This window comes from Tauraco erythrolophus, chromosome 21, assembly GCF_009769465.1.
Source record: "Tauraco erythrolophus isolate bTauEry1 chromosome 21, bTauEry1.pri, whole genome shotgun sequence".
NCBI classification, from domain to species: domain Eukaryota; kingdom Metazoa; phylum Chordata; class Aves; order Musophagiformes; family Musophagidae; genus Tauraco; species Tauraco erythrolophus.
This window is the reverse complement of record NC_141485.1, coordinates 3,319,384-3,336,369: the sequence shown is the minus strand read 5'-3', so window position 1 is coordinate 3,336,369 and position 16,986 is coordinate 3,319,384. Positions and strand designations below refer to the sequence as shown.

General features: G+C 40.6%; 1 protein-coding gene across 1 annotated transcript in view; it reads left to right on the top strand.

Annotated features, from left to right (window-relative positions):
* Positions 1-15,397, top strand: part of MED13 (mediator complex subunit 13) — a 56,493-nt gene extending 41,096 nt beyond the window's left edge. Inside the window, exons 15-30 of the mRNA XM_086624908.1 lie at positions 90-286; positions 1,467-2,383; positions 3,814-3,981; positions 5,057-5,280; positions 5,854-6,043; positions 6,567-7,032; positions 7,700-7,919; positions 8,565-8,756; positions 8,906-9,129; positions 9,577-9,719; positions 9,949-10,107; positions 10,203-10,388; positions 10,583-10,731; positions 10,978-11,151; positions 12,316-12,416; positions 13,124-15,397. Of these exons, the coding sequence (XP_086481034.1) occupies positions 90-286; positions 1,467-2,383; positions 3,814-3,981; positions 5,057-5,280; positions 5,854-6,043; positions 6,567-7,032; positions 7,700-7,919; positions 8,565-8,756; positions 8,906-9,129; positions 9,577-9,719; positions 9,949-10,107; positions 10,203-10,388; positions 10,583-10,731; positions 10,978-11,151; positions 12,316-12,416; positions 13,124-13,256 (3,843 nt within the window). The 3' untranslated portion in view covers positions 13,257-15,397. The remainder of the gene's footprint in view (positions 1-89; positions 287-1,466; positions 2,384-3,813; positions 3,982-5,056; positions 5,281-5,853; positions 6,044-6,566; positions 7,033-7,699; positions 7,920-8,564; positions 8,757-8,905; positions 9,130-9,576; positions 9,720-9,948; positions 10,108-10,202; positions 10,389-10,582; positions 10,732-10,977; positions 11,152-12,315; positions 12,417-13,123) is intronic.
* Positions 15,398-16,986: the final 1,589 nt, after the last annotated feature.

Genomic DNA, 16,986 nt, shown 5'->3' with positions numbered 1-16,986 from the left:
TCGAACTTAGTCATGTGTTTTTGAGCAGCATTTGAATTGCTGAGGTGATCTAATTCACACGCTGATGCTTTACCATGTCTACCTTCTAGGATTATTCGTATGTTTATAAACCTGAGAATTGTCAAGCTTTAGTGGGATGTTCCATGTTTGCACCACTGAAGACCCTTCCCAGCCAGTGTCTTCCTCCCATCAAACTGCCAGAAGAATGCATTTATCGCCAGAGTTGGACCGTTGGAAAGTTGGATTTACTTCCTCCGGGACCCGTCATGCCATTCATCAAAGATGGGTATGACCTGCGCCGCAAACGTTTGGGCTTATAAGGTGGTCAGTTATCCACACTATAGGAAGTACCCATAATCTTATTTTATTTTTCTTGTAAATCTGTAATGAGAAGTATTTGTAAAGACATGCTGTGTTTATACAACTGACGAGCCTTTAAGAAAATTCTTATGATTAAACCATCCTGTAAGAGACAGTCTTCTCAAATAGCTTCTTAACTGTGCATACATTTTATTCCTTGTCTCATTTAAAGGTTTCTTGGGGAAGCTTAATGGTGCAAGTCCAGTTTTAATAAGTAATGAAGATGGTAACAATCAAGATAAATGTATACTTGGGACTTTGTTTTTGCGGTGGTGCTGTAGGTACTGTAAGGGCTTAGTATTAGTAGGTGGTACTTCTGTTTCTTAAATTATTTTCTTCAATAGCAGTAATCTCAGCTGTATTGGTACTAGAAATAACATTTCCTTTGATTGGAGGCTATGCCCAGTGTGACATTGCATGGTAACAGTAGTATTGCAGTAATCTGCATTTGGTAGTGATAGTCCTGCTGGCAGTTCTTCTAGAAGAAAATATTTATTCCTCGTTCTCTTCTGCCTTAGTAGCTGGTATAAATGGATTGGGCGACAAGGAGGCTGTGTTAGGGTCATCCATAAGTGATATGTTTCCTGGTCACATTAGCCTTATAGGTCTTTGGAGTTACTCAGCTGCTTAGGAAGCAAAACATTAAATGTTTCCAGCTGATATTTTCCTCATGGATCCAGCTGAATCTGCTGTTGATAGACCCAATATATTTTTTTCGTGTGTGTCAACACAACATGTAAATAAAACATGAACGAAAAAGGTGTCCTTTAGACTCCATACAACCACAGAATTTATAATTTATTCTGACCACTTGTTTCTTGAAAGCTTTGTGCAAAGAAAAAGATGAAAGGAGGAGGGGAAAAGATTCTTTAACAGTGCTGTCAGTGGGAGTCCTGCAAAGTCATTTAGAACAAATGCTCTTGAAGTTCCTCAGGGAATGAAAATCTTGCTGGGATTATGAAAGACTAGGGTTTTGTTTTTTTTTTTTAAAAACGCAAACAATAAATATTAATTAGGAAGGTCCTTCTTTAGAAATTTGAGACTTAAACTTCAAAACCAGTATGTTGTGTACTAAAGTATTTCCTTCTTCTTGTGGCTGCTATTAGTGATGGAAGCACTATGGATCAAGAGTATGGCCCTGCATACACACCACAAACTCATACTCCGTTTGGGATGCCACCAAGCAGCGCACCTCCTAGTAACAGCGGAGCTGGAATTCTCCCTTCTCCTTCCACCCCTCGTTTCCCAACACCTAGAACACCAAGGACTCCTCGAACACCTCGTGGAGCTGGTGGACCTGCAAGTGCACAGGGTTCAGTCAAATACGAGAACTCTGATTTATACTCACCAGCCTCCACACCGTCGACATGTCGGCCGCTTAATTCTGTTGAACCTGCAACTGTGCCTTCCATTCCAGAGGCACACAGTCTTTACGTGAATCTCATCCTCTCGGAGTCTGTAATGAATCTCTTCAAAGACTGCAACTTTGACAGCTGCTGCATATGTGTTTGCAATATGAACATCAAAGGTGCTGATGTTGGAGTTTACATTCCTGATCCAACACAAGAGGCCCAGTATAGATGTACCTGTGGTTTCAGTGCTGTTATGAATAGAAAATTTGGCAACAGTTCTGGCCTGTTCCTTGAAGATGAATTGGATATTCTAGGACGTAATACAGAGTGCGGCAAAGAAGCAGAAAAACGCTTTGAAGCTCTCAGAGCTACTTCTGTTGAACATGGCAGTGGAGGACTGAAAGAACCTGAGAAGCTGCCCGATGAGTTAATACTGTTGCTGCAGGATCAGTGCACCAACTTGTTCTCACCGTTTGGAGCGGCAGATCAAGATTCCATTCCCAAAGTTGGTGCAGTTAGCAACCTGGTACGTGTAGAAGAAAGGGATTGTTGCAATGACTGCTACTTAGCCTTGGAACATGGACGGCAGTTCATGGACAATATGTCAGGAGGGAAAGTTGATGAAGCACTTGTGAAAACTACTTGCTTGCACCACTGGTCAAAAAGAAATGGTAAATACTGAAACGGTTTATTTTCTACTTGTCCACTTATGAGTTTTTTTTTTAAGGGTTTGGTTTTTGTGTTTTTCCTTTGTGAATATTGAATGCTAAGACTGTGTTTTCCACCTGCATGCTTGCATAAACTTCTGCTTTAATGGTGTTCAGAATAACCATTCCTTTTACGTTCGGTGCCTGTACGATACACCGAGCAGAGCGTAGGCCTTGCCATCAGTTGTAAATTCCTAACATAAATTTGCAGCGTAACGTAAGACCGCAATAACTGTCCACAACACGTCACTGGGCTTGTTCTTTCAGAGCAGCTTTCGGTGACTGCATCCACAGAGGCTCTGCGGAACGAGCGCACGTAGGAAGTGTAGGTGGTGCAAACGGTGACTGCGTTGTCGAGGCCACTGTGGTGGAACTCAACAAGATTTATGACTCAGTTGGCTTTCCCCCTTCTCTAAGGGAGGGTGGTAGTTTGATGGCATGTGTGGTAAATAAAGCGTTTATTGTAGCCTGCGCTGTATGTTGGATCTGCCAGACAGCCTTGGATTTTTCCTTCTAGGGCTTGACTAATGATGTAGTGTCTCATGGAACACCCTTTATTGTGTGTATTTGCATACTTCTCTCCATAATAAGCTTTTCAAGTGGTAACTCTGGTGGGGTGAACAGTGAAACGTGAAACTGATAGCAGATAGCTGCGATTCATAGTTGTTGATGAGGATGAGGAGGACTAACAGTAAAACACAGCTGGGTTGCTGTGTATCCATGGAGGATTAAGTTAAAAAGCCCGGGCTACGGATACATTAATGTTTTCCAGCACTCAGGAGAAGGCTCAGTGTTACTGTCACCTTGGTGTTTAGGATAAAAGAATGTAAAGATACATTTAACGGCAGGCTATGGAATTACAGCCGTACCAAATTTGGTGTCGGCTTTTTATTCCGTATGTTAAACGGCGCGGTGGTGGCAAGCTGACGAAATGGGCTGTGCCTCTTGGAGGCTTCCCTCAACTTCTATGGAGTGAGCACTGGGTGGCAGTCTGCCGAGCCCTCCTCTGTTCGGAGGGAAAATCCTCTGGTGTAGGGATTGTACAAGTTGCTTGGGTTCGTGTGTTGTGTTTTTTTTTTTAATTTTATTTTTTTCTTTTAAATTTTAGGATTTTTTCCCTTAGTTTAAATCACAGATGGTAAGGCTTTCAAGGGAAAAAACTCTATAGAAAAAAAAATTCCATCTGTATTTTATATAAATGGCTGGGAGGGGAAGAGGGAGAACTCTCAATCTTTGCGCCTAACTTTTACGTCCCGGCCGTTGAGTGGGCTGCATGTATGTTTCAGAAGAGAAGGACTTTGTTTAGAATTAAGGTGGTTCAGGATTCTGGGTTGTTTGTGGAGGGCTGCTGCTGTTGCAGGAGGCCTTGACAGTTATTTTTTTTGTCCTTCCAGTGGTGGATGTGAGCATGCAGTGTTCCCAGGACATCCTTCGTATGCTCCTGTCGCTCCAGCCAGTTCTTCAGGACGCAATTCAGAAAAAGCGAACGGTCCGGTCCTGGGGTGTGCAAGGTCCCCTCACGTGGCAGCAGTTCCACAAAATGGCTGGCAGGGGCTCCTACGGTAAACTGCTCTGACTCGTGTGTCAACGTCTGCTCGATCCGACCACCAGACCTCAGGGTCTGGGTGCTGTTCAGCCTGCTGGAATTCTAAACAGTGTTTGACCTTTCTTTAACAAGAGCTATTAGACAGGGGAGAATTCTTCTCTTTAAAAAACCAGAAAATATTTATATTCCTTCAAACAGCAAATTAATTAAAGATGTGTATTTAAAATTAACAGCTTCAATTGCACTGTTTATATACACCTGACGCTCCTCCAAGTGAGGGACTGAAATTGCAAAGATAGATTTAATGTTAAAACCAGTAATTGCTCTGTTTTTTTTGTACTCAAAAGAATTAGTCTATTTTAATTACTCTAAAAATAGTGTAGTTAAAAATAGTAGCTTTGAAATGCTTGAAAAAGTGTGCTTTATTGCTCAGTAGTTTCAGAACTGTGGTGAAGATCTAAGGTTATCCAGTGTGTTGTCTAGGATAAATATTTGGAGTGGCCAACATGTGATGCACACTTACAGATACAAGGTAAATTTTGTGCACTCAAGATTTAAACTGACTTCATTAGCATATGAGATTGATTTACCACTGTGTAGAAGAGTGGCCTTTCACCAGCAGATCTTTTGTAGTTATATTTAGAATGTGGTAATGATACACTTAGGATACATGTAAATGCATGTTTTTAAGCATTTTTTTTTTTTCCCTTCTGTTGTCCTTTGCTTATCTGCTTGGACTATTTACATTTCTTCCCCCTCTTCTTGATCACTCTGTGGGGAAGGCTTCCTGGACAGTGAAGATCTGTTCCTGATTGTCTCTGTATTGATAGAAATATTAAACAACTGTGGAACTCATCTTGAGGCCCTGAGAGATTTCAAATAAAAATAATGAGCAGATGATTCTTGCAGAGGGTTGGATCATACGTGCAGTTTTTTTATTTGTATCTGTTAAAATGAGAACTATTCCATTTATAATCAGTACTACTTCCTGTTAGATGCTGGGAAAACGCTAGTGTTTTTTCTATTCGTGTTTCCTAGAAGCAGGGTGTTAATTTTAAGCTTTCTGCTTAATATGTGTCTTGCTTTTCCAGGAACTGATGAGTCCCCGGAACCACTGCCAATCCCAACGTTTTTGTTGGGATACGATTATGATTTCCTGGTGCTGTCTCCGTTTGCTTTGCCGTATTGGGAGAGGCTGATGTTGGAACCTTACGGATCTCAAAGAGACGTTGCTTATGTTGTGGTGTGCCCTGAGAATGAGGCTCTGCTGAACGGAGCAAAAAGCTTCTTTAGGGATCTGACTGCAATATATGAGGTATGTTTTTTTTTGTGGCAGTTAGCAGCGAAACGGATTTTTGGAAGACTGTTTCTAATACGTACCCAGAACAACTTATCAGGCTTGTCTCCGATATAAACGCTTGCACGGAATGCTGTCTCGGAAAGCTGCGAGAAAGGATTTTAGGAATGGGCACTTGGATGATAAGGGTGGTTCATTCTGTTCTCCATTTCTTTCAGTAGTAGCTGTTTTGAGAGTCTTTATCTGATAGACGCCACTCAGTGGTAAAACTCTGCATTACCACTTTAATTGTTTCAGCTACATTTAATTAATTAAATGCTTGTATTACTTGGATTGTGATTAAGATTACAGTAGGTGATGTATCAACCCGTTTTTCTTGCGTTTAGGAAAACCTAAAAATAAACCATAAAATCACTATTAAATGTTTCATACTGGTGTAGTAGTCTAGAATTAAATGTTACTTTGGAATATCGTAACTAAACTATGAGTTCTCTGTCTTTATATATATATATGCCCCTTTGTGTGATATTTATCCGTTTTTAAGGCTTAAAAATTCCTTATCTTGCAACTTCTACTTTACATTTTCTGCAGTCATGTAGACTCGGTCAGCACAGACCTATCTGTAAGTTATTGCCCGATGGGATCATGAGAGTTGGACCTACTGCTTCAAAGAAACTTTCCGAGAAGTTGGTCACAGAATGGTTCTCACAGACAGCTAATGCCAACAATGAAGCTTTTTCCAAACTCAAACTATATGCTCAAGTTTGCAGATATGAGCTAGGTATGAATTGTTTTTAGTGTTTCTTATTTCATACAATTACTACTGCAGTCCAATAGAGAAGAACAAATCATTGCATTTATTCATTGAGTCTTAATGTTTGTTGCAGTTTTCTGGTTTTAAGTGCTGGGAGAGGTGGGAATTCAACACACACACACCCCCCCCATATATGCTAAAATGGCTTCTTTATTATCTAGCAGTGTCTTTAGAGAACAACAGTGTTGCCACCTGACAGGGACCTTGGTTGTCTTTTTGTATTGGTGACTGAAATTCTGAAGCAGTGATTTCCAGCAATTCAACATGACTGAAAACGAATAAATATTTAAAAAATAGATTTCTGGATATTTATGAAAGAGTCTTATGAGAATACTAAAATTTGAAAATCTAATACAGGAATTTTAATTTGAGAGATAAAATGCTTGCTAAGGGTTTGCTTTCTATTTTGTTAAAACTATAGACTTGCATAGATGAAATAAAGGTTAAAACCAGCTGCAATATAAAATGTACACCTTTTTTCTGCTTTTAGGTCCTTATCTTGCTTCTCAGCCTTTGGACAATTCTTTACTTTCCCAAACAAATCTGGTCCCTCCCTGCAGCCAGCCAGCCTCTGCCCTGCCCCCAGTGACAGCTACGGCTGGAAATCCTAACACTCCATCGTCTGCTCCTGCAGCTCCCACCAGTAGTACTATGACAACGACATCAAACAGTGCCATGTCTTCTGCAGCCACTACAGCTAATTCAACACTGACTACCACTGCCCCGTCGTCCTCTTCTGCCAACATAGGCAGTGGGATACCAACAAGCAAGCCTTCTTCATTCCCGCCTTTTAACAGTATGAACAGTACCACTTCTGCCTCCCTGCCCGCTCAGGCTGCCGCGGTCCAAAACGGGCAAACAGGAGGGCAGCAGCAACAGCCAGCACTGCAAGCAGCAGGGATGTCTGGGGATTCGACTTCAGCGCCTGCACAGCCCCATCCGGAGGTTTCCGAAAGGTAACGGACTGCAGAGTCAAACCTGCTCCAGCTAAAATCCACCCCTCAGCTCAACTGATGTGAACCTGTTAACGCCGCTCTTGTCCCCTCAGTAAAAATCATGTGTTTCTTTTCTAGTCACCAGGCTGCTTTTTAGGGAGAATGAGAGTTCATTCATCGTGGAGCTGAACTTTTTGCTTCCAGTCTTAGCTGCAGTTCTAATTGCAGCTCAGTGTCTGCTGTGGTACAAAAATAAATTTCTCATTTTTTTTCTTCTCTCTCTAAAGAGAAATAATTCACCAAACTACTCACTTCTATATTTTAAAGAGGGGGTGGCAACTGATAACTGGCACCATCTTAAAGTTCTGCTTTCTGTTGTTAAAGTTACAGTAGTAAAGACAGCTCTGACTGAGGGACTGACCTGGTAGGTGTTCTTGTTCCCCAGTTGAAGCAGTAGAGCTACGTGCTGTTGAGCTTCTGTAGTAAACAAAGCTAAAGGAATGATAAGTGATACTGAGTTGCCGATAAGCTCACATACAAAAATGAAATGAAAAGACTGGTTTTTACACTACAGTTGATTCAAAGGTCTTTCAGATTAATATTTGACAATTTGATCTTAGATTTAAAGTAAAAATAAATCATTATAAAACTCAGCTTTTTGTAACTGGTTTCAAAATTTCATTTCCAGCACTATGGATCGTGATAAAGTTGGAGTCCCTACAGATGGAGATTCACATGCTATCACTTATCCACCTGCAATTGTAGTTTACATAATTGATCCTTTTACGTATGAAAAGAAGGATGAGAACAGTAGCTCATCTAGTTTGTGGACACTTGGACTTCTGCGCTGCTTTTTAGAGATGGTTCAGGTTCTTCCTCCTAACATCAGGAATATAATTTCTGTGCAGGTGAGCCAACATTTATATCAACGTGATGAACAAGGTATCTTTGGCTTTGGCTGTGTTTTGGAGATGATAACGCCCTCGAGGTGAAAGTTTCATTTGCTTTATAAACATCACTTGCAGTTCTACAGCTGTTGAATCATGAAGATCATAGTGCTTAGAGCAGTTTGAGTGTTATTAACCAAATCCTGTAGCAGATTCCAAACGCATCAATCTTACCTCCGAGGAAACGTAGTGGCCTGCTCCAATAACAACTAAGTATGGGAAAGCTGCTTGTCCCATCGCCAGAATCTGTGCTCCCAGCTTGACTCTGCTGGGCTTTAGACAGTGCTCCCTCCTGATGGATGTGCAACTGTAATGCTGTCGGCAGCTGCAAAGCTAGTTAACAGAGGGCAGCTTTTTGGAGCAATCACCAGATTCTTTTCTAAACAAATTATTGTGTTCTCTGAAGAAAATTTCAGTGAGAATAAATTGCTTGAAGTACCACATAGCTTTGGAAGAAGAGGCAGGAGATATCCAAGAACCAGAGAAATTTGATTGCAAAGTAAAATTCTAAAAGCAGCGTACCCAATGCTATTTAAAAAGCCATTTAATCTAATGATGAAACAGTCATTTTAATTTTTTTTTCTTTCCCTATGTAATCTGTTCTAGATTGTCCCATGTCAGTACCTTCTACAACCTGTGAAACATGAAGACCGGCAGATTTACACTCAGCATTTAAAATCTTTGGCATTTTCAGCTTTTACTCAGTGCCGGAGACCTCTTCCAACTTCCACCAACGTGAAAACGTTAACTGGCTTTGGCCCAGGTTTAGCCATGGAAACTGCTCTTAAGAGTCCTGATGTGAGTATTCGTGATGTGATTGTGTAAATATGCAGATTGGAGAAATGTCCCTGTTTATTAAATCACTGGCATATTTCACATTAGCTAACTAGAGTTCTTAGGAAAAACTGCTTCCTGAAACTTCATTGTCTGTTCTGTTATCTTTATAGAGACCTGAGTGCATTCGACTGTACACCCCTCCTTTTATACTGGCTCCCGTCAAGGACAAGCAGACAGAACTAGGAGAAACTTTTGGAGAAGCTGGCCAGAAGTATAACGTACTTTTTGTGGGCTACTGTTTGTCTCATGATCAAAGATGGCTTCTTGCATCCTGTACAGATCTCTATGGAGAACAGTTGGAAACTTGCATAATTAATATTGATGTACCAAACAGGTAAGAATGAAACCGTCAAATTAATTTTTAGCGTGTATATATTCTTTCATTCCCCTGAAGAATTAGTTTATGATGCTGTAAGAATAACTCCGATTTTTTTAGACTAAAACTAGCTAAAGCAAATGGATACTTTCTGTATCATGTGCATATTGTTTTAAGTGTCTAGAAGAACATTATTCAATTTCATGTGATTCTTGAGTGTTTTGCTGTGTGTGTTCATACTCCCCACACACACTCGTTGGCTTTCGATGTCAGTGTTAGTACATAAGTAAATAAAAAAAACAACCAACCAAACGGAAGTTGCAGTTGATGTACTACAGTACTGACATTCTTGGGTCCTGTGGATGTTCAGCTTAATATGAATAAGAAGTTCCAAATGTGGCAATAAAAGCTTGTGACAGATGAGTTCTAGTTTTGTTTTCCCTTTCCCTTCTTTCTTAATTCTAGAGCTCGCAGGAAAAAAGGCTCTGCCCGCAGACTTGGTCTTCAGAAACTCTGGGAATGGTGCTTGGGACTTGTGCAGATGAGCTCTTTGCCATGGAGAGTTGTAATAGGCCGTTTAGGAAGAATAGGACATGGGGAATTAAAAGGTAACGTTAGCGTTTTAGAGTCTAAATCTTGATTTGAAGCTTTCATTTTTCAATAATATAAAGTGTCTGTCCCTGTTTCTGGGAGTAAACCGAAATAATTTGAAGAGTTCCTTTGTGTAGTCAAAACTTCACAGACATGAATTTTGCATCACACAGTATTATATGTGAAATATGTATTCTGCAGCAAGCACTGTTCTTCTGGACAAACCTGTGTCCTTTATGTCCTCAGACTGGAGTTGTTTGCTGAGTCGCCGAAACCTTCAGTCCCTTAGCAAGAGACTAAAAGACATGTGCAGAATGTGTGGCATCTCTGCTGCAGACTCTCCCAGCATCCTCAGTGCTTGTTTGGTGGCAATGGAACCCCAGGGGTCCTTCATTATTATGCCAGGTATTTGGGAAATGTTCTCTCTCTCTTTTTTTGGCAAGGGAACTGATAGTTCGGGTTTAGCAAAACTGAGGAAATATTTGATTTCTCTTCCAAAGATTCTGTATCCACCGGCTCTGTATTCGGACGCAGCACCACTTTAAATATGCAGACGTCCCAGCTGAATACCCCACAGGACACATCATGCACTCACATACTTGTGTTTCCCACATCTGCATCTGTGCAAGTAGCATCGTCAACTTATACCACTGAAAACCTGGATCTGGCCTTTAACACAAACAATGGTTAGTAGGTTGGATTTTTTCCTGTTCTAAAATTGAACCAACTGAAAAAAACCCTCATCGCTCTTCCTATAATAAGACTCTCTATTCTAATGAACCACAAGCTTTCTATGGAAAATCACTTGATTTCAGAATGCATTGTCATAGCCTCTATGTAGGGGAACTCTAGAAATTCACCGCTCTTGTTCTTTTTCAAGATGGAGCAGATGGAATGGGAATCTTCGACTTGTTAGACACTGGAGATGATCTTGATCCTGATATTATAAATATTCTTCCTGCATCCCCTACTGGATCCCCTGTACATTCTCCAGGGTCCCACTACCCCCATGGAGGTGATATGGGCAAGGTAACTATTAGAATAAATACAGAGTTGTGTCTGCGTTTTGTTTTGTTTTTCTCCATCTGCTCATTTTTCCTTTTGTGGAATGAAAGGTTCTCATGAAATGTTTTGGATCAATTGGCTATTGGATTGTCTCTGCAAGATTCATGTAACGCTTGGATGTTTCAAAATGCTTCGTGTTTTGAAAGCTACGGATAATTTCTATTAAGTTTATGCTCTCCTAATATTAAACTCTTGCCTGTTGTTTTACAGGGTCAAGGTACAGATCGATTGCTTTCCACAGAATCTCACGATGAAGTAACCAATATCCTGCAGCAGCCACTGGCCCTTGGCTATTTTGTGTCAACTGCCAAAGCAGGTCCCTTGCCTGACTGGTTTTGGTCAGCGTGTCCTCAAGCACAAAATCAGTGTCCCCTGTTTCTTAAGGTACTGTGACGTTAGCAGGCTGTCCAGCCATCCTCCTGGCCATCCTGTCATGGCAGGCTGTGCAGTGTGCAGGGATCTGAATTCCAAGCACGACTCGTTTAAAACAGTCAGTGCTTGTCTCTTGGAATGTATCCCTCTTGATTCAGGAGAGGTTGGGGTTTACGTTTTTGAGCTTTGGCTTTTTGTGTTCGCTTTTTTAAGGGAAGAAAAATGATTGATGGAAGTAGCAAATGTTCTGAAGGGTTCTGCTCGTCTGATGGTTTCTTTGCAGTAGCCTGGGCTCCTTTGTGCTGTGGTATTTCGTAAGAATAGCTTATTTCTAGACAGATCTCTGGCTTGAGTCCCATGGGACCAGTGGCAGAGAGGGAGGTTCCCAAGTGTAATGTAATATCTCATTTACACTGGGTAAAAAAATAGAGAGATTTATTTATGTATTGCACAAAGCATAAAAGCCAGGTTTTCCGTGTTGGCTGTTGCCAAGTGATAGGCATTGTATCATCTGTCTGGATGTTGTCTGATCCCCTTATCTCTTTATGGCAGCATCAAGACATACTTGGTACATTTAAAGCTGTACATTAGTACACGGAGAAACTTTCTGTACTAACATTATTCACTTTTGACTTAAATCAGCATCTCTAATGCTATGCTTTATTTTCTAATATTACAAATATATCTTCTTCAGCTTGATTTGTGTCTGGATTAGCAGTTCCTCTTGGCCTAAGCTCAGCTGTGGCTTTGATATAAGACATTTTTTTGAATAGAGGATTTATTATTTACCCTAAGCAGCTCTATATATGGAATATAAAGAGACCAGTCTTACGGAAAGCATCTGAACTTCCAAGTCTGTATATTACTAGACATCTTGGGCCACTCGAGTTGCTTTTTTAATAATCACTTAATGTAGCAAAGGGATTAAAAAAAAAATAAATAACCTAAAATATCTTACACTACTAGCACTGTGCTTTTAGGAGAAATCCGCATGCGTTTCCTTTATATTCTGATAATTCCCGAACTTGTTGATGGCCTAAGGATAAGGTTTGTTCTGGCTCGTGTGTCATGAGAACAGAAGGTGACTGCAAAGTATGGGTGAGCACTACAGAGGGAAGAAAACTGTGCTGTAGCTGAATCAGGCAGTAACTGCTGGCATCTTTCTTCCTTTCTTAGGCCTCTTTGCACCTCCACGTGCCTTCAGTGCAATCAGACGAGCTACTCCACAGTAAACACTCCCATCCACTTGATTCTAATCAAACTTCTGACGTGCTCAGGTATTTATGATTGATCACTTGCAAAAATATTGTGCATTTCATTTTTAATACTGCTGCAACGAAGCTACCTATTTGGTGGGTTTTTTTCCTTGTTATTTTTTTTTCTTTGCGCTGCTGACATCCTTAGTACACGACAAAGACAATATAAATGGCTCTGCTTTGAGTGGTGGCTTTTTAAAGATGGCTTTATCACAGAACAGGACAATTAAACATCTTTAAGCCCTTCTTTAACTAATAAGTGTTGATTACGACTGAAAATATGTGGATGACAATGAATTCCTTAAGACAGAAGAGAGTCTGAGGGGTACCACGGAAGATGGTGCATAAATGAGTGGTAGATAGTTAGAGTTAAGGCAGAATCTTGCGTGGCAATCTTGTGAAAATACTGAAGTGCAAAAGCCTACAGAGACTCAGGTAAACATAGGACACTTGTTAAGAAAACGTCAGATTTTTTTTGTGTGTATTTTTTTTTAATATGTGAACCTCTCGATATTAATTAAGCACAGGCAATTAAAATGACAGTTTTCCAGTAGAAAGAAAATTTAGCTTGCAGCTGCTCGTAATAATTCTGAAGGCATGTTATTTCAGAATGTTGGCAAACCTATTTTATGTTTTTAATACCGAAGAAACTGGATTGTATTAAAGTAGGACTGAAAAATCCTGGTGAGAAAATCTGTTGGCTTGATGGAGGCTTGTTTGCTTTTCAGGTTTGTTCTGGAACAGTACAATGCACTCTCCTGGCTAACCTGTGATCCTGCAACCCAGGACAGACGGTCGTGTCTCCCGATTCATTTTGTGGTGCTGAATCAGTTGTATAACTTTATCATGAATATGCTGTGATCTTCACCCGAATTTTGCAAGACAAAAATGAGGAAAAGGGATGTTTCACTGCAGGACTAAGTGATAATTCTTCTCAGTGCAAGTTGTTGGTGATGGGGTATGAATCTTGTTACTTCCAGCAAATATTGTTCTGACTTGTGAGAGGGGCAGCTATCGCCCTCCCGTCGTTGAGTTGACTATGGGGGACGCTTTAGAATGATGATCAGAAAGTGTATTATAACATTTTTAGTAGCAAAATTAACCATTTTTCCCCGGCCACAGTATTTGTGAAGAGTAATGAGCCATAGTACCCAGTCATGGTTAATGAATATTAAAAGCATGGAGATGAGAAGAAACATGAGGAACAATAAGTTTCAACCTATGGCTTCAGAACATCAAGATGTTCTTGTATTGGATTATAGTACCTAGTATTCAAAAATGCCTGCATCTCTTATTTATTGTAAGTTTTTAAATGTATAAATTGTCTTATATTTCTTAACCTCTTTTATAAAAATTTTCCTAGAAGGTTTATACTGCCTTCTTGCTTTAAAGCAATTGGTCTAAAATATATGTAATCGTCTTAATTAAAAGTTGCAGTAGGTTGCTTTTAGAGTATTATTTTTTTGTAAGGGGTGGGTGGGGACAGTAAATTTGTATTGTCTTGATGTACAGTTTAATGGGGATAGAGGGGTTAATGTCCATACCATTGTGTGTGGGGGATTTACAGCTAAGCTGTAGTTGCAGAGTACATGTACAGTAATGAAGTTCACTGTGTTTATATAAATCGAAAAGGTACCGGGTCTTACAGCATTTTATATCACCCCTTTGCAGAGTAACAATGGCAATATAGAACTGGTATCGTAGGTGGTCTAACTGGTAGTGAGAATAAAATGAATTAACTCTTCAGCCCAAGTTTGTGTTGTGGTTCAGGGCTGTGGCTGGGTTCTCAGACCTTATTTCTAGTTGCGAGTTTCAACACCACAAGGATATCCGTGGTGCGTCGTCGTTACCCGGGCACTCCTGGCACGGCGATGACCGCGTTGTTTGCTTCCACGTCTGCGACAAAATGCTGAGCTGATGCGGAACACGCAGAAAACTCGGATCCTTTCCAAAGTCTCCTGTAAGGCTGAAATTTAGCCCAGCTCTAGCCATTTTACAAACGCAAAAATAGTCAATCTTGACTTTAAGATTGGTGTGTGTTTAACTAAAATGTGGTGTATATAGATTCTCAGTGAATTCTGGTATTCAGATTTTATTCCACTAGTGAAAAAAACAGCACGAAACCCTGAACATTTTCCTTTTTAATGTATTTTTGGCACTGTGGTGAAGGTCCCAGGTATCAGTGTGTGGCCTTCCCCATATCCCCTTTTCAGGCTCTGGCTGGGGCATGTGCCAAGGAGGCTTAGCCCTCCCTAAGGAAGGGACTGACAATTCCCAAGGCTTTCCTAAACGTCTCCCTCTATCTACAGTCACCATTTTTTTTTTTTTTTTTTTGGTTTCCTTTCTTTCTCCTAGCACATGCCAAATGTCTGTGGCTGCTCTAAAATAGCCCCTACGGGTGCTGAAGAGCAAGTGCATATGCTTTTTCTGGGTTCCTCGTCTGACTGCCAGACTGAAAACTTAACTCCTGCAGCGCTCGCGCGAGCCTGTTGCGATAATCTGTGTCCTGGGTCTTAATGCTGTCCGTCTCGCTGGTCTAAACCTTCAAAGGAGCAAGTTTTAAGATCCATGTTTGTGCACCTGCTGTTAATCCTCTACAAGGAAGAGTTCAGTTGCATTTACAAACCTGCTTGTGTTGATGAAAATCATATTTGATAAATGCAGAAAGCCTACCTGAGATCGTTTCTCATATAGACAGTCTCACTAAATCGTGTATATAAAATATCAGCAACTTATTTTGGCTTTGTATAAAGAAGTTGTACAATTGGTGATGAAAATTTTCAGTCATTTCTTCAAAATAACATGAGTGCAATCAGAAGCTAGCGTATTTTGATAAATAAGAGTTAAAACCCAAAACTTTACCTTGAGAATGGTAATGCACTGCAGATTAAACAGCACAGTTTTGTCTTACAGAATGTTTTTCTTTCTCATTTAGCTGAGATTTTTGAAGTGGAAAAGTGCTCCTAAAACTGGAATTTTCAAAGCATATGTCTTTTTTTTTGTTTGTTTCTTTGAGCTTTCTTGCTAAGTGATCACTTTTAGCCCTGACTCAGCCACGTTCTGAGGGCTGGGTTTTGGTGTGGCTTCCTTTGTGATAAATCTGATTTGTGTTCATAAAGGTAAGTGAATCAGCTGCCATATTCTGCTACCTGGACCACAGCCTTCCCTGTGAAAACTCCCCAGCTATGAAAGCTGCCAGTTTCCCACTCCCCACCCCAAATGCAGTTAAATTTTCATGTTGTAACCACTAGAAAAGGTTGGGAGGGCCATTTCTGGAGCGATAGTCGCAGCCAGCGACGTACATATCAAACCTGCCAGCACCATGGAGCCAGCTGCTACATCGGGCATGCTTTTTTTTGTTAGCTGCTTTTGTTTAACTATTTTAAGTGCACATAATAGCTGGTTTATAAATAAAACTGTCACTGTCCAGCAGCTTGGGTTTTTTTAGCAAGTACAGGCTTAAATATTTGAAAATTTCAGCTCTAGCTTCTCAAAATGGTCTGGCAAGAAAATACTGTCCATGGCGCTGCTCCGTTAAGTAGCTGTGGAGGTTTTCCTCCTCCTAAGTATCCAATGAAGGAAGAATCTGAGATCCATTCTGATTAAAAAGATGTATTTTAACCTAGCTATGACTGTTTAAGCCATTTGGTCACCTTCAACTGGCTACTATTTGAATTAGATTTCTGAAAACCCCTGTTGCTAGACCAGCAGGCCACCAATTGTACTTGCAAACGACCCTCACGTTTTAAAGCAGCTGTGATGCTTTGCACCTTTCCAACATTTCCTGGAATACTTAAGGAGAAATGAATTTATATTTAAATCCTCAGCTATGTTCTTACTTAGCTGTCAGTTACGGCGCAGATTATTGTATTTCTATATTTACCTCTGTTGGTAGTTTTAACTTCATGTGTTGCTAGGAAGACTTGCAGATGTCTTTAATCAAGCACTATTTGTTAATACTGTAATATCACAATATTATGTCGCGTTATTTTAGAGCTTTCACAAATGAGAGTAAAATGTTTTAAGGAATGCTATTGTACCCTCTGATTGGCTGCCCAGCATATCAGTCTGGTTTGGTAGTAATGCGTAAACGAAGTTTTGATCTGGGTTTCTTTTGGGAACTTGTTAATTAGGGGACACTGTACAACATCACTGTCTCAACAGCCTCTAGCTGGGAAGGTTTTTGGGTGTGGATTTTTTTGGTTGTTTCTTTTTGTTTGGTTTTTTTTTTTTTTTTTTAAGTAAAGGACCCAGGACTATGCTTCATACTTAACGTGTTTTATTATTGTTTGTGGGTGTACTTTTTGTTTTCAGTGGAGTAAAGGTTACTTTACAGCAGAACTGGATTTGGGACCTACCACAATCCTCAGGGTCACTTTTTCAGGACGTTACTATCCTAACGCTTAGGTTTTTCCGAGTCAACTGGACGTGAGGACCGTGCCGAGCGACCGGATCGGGATGACACAGCCCGTGGCCTCGTTACTGGACATGTCGCCTTCCCCACGCCCCCAGCACGGCTGGGTCACTCCGAGGGAGCTGTTCCACCGTCTCACGCAGCCGCCACCCGCCATGGGCCAAGTCGTCGTATTTA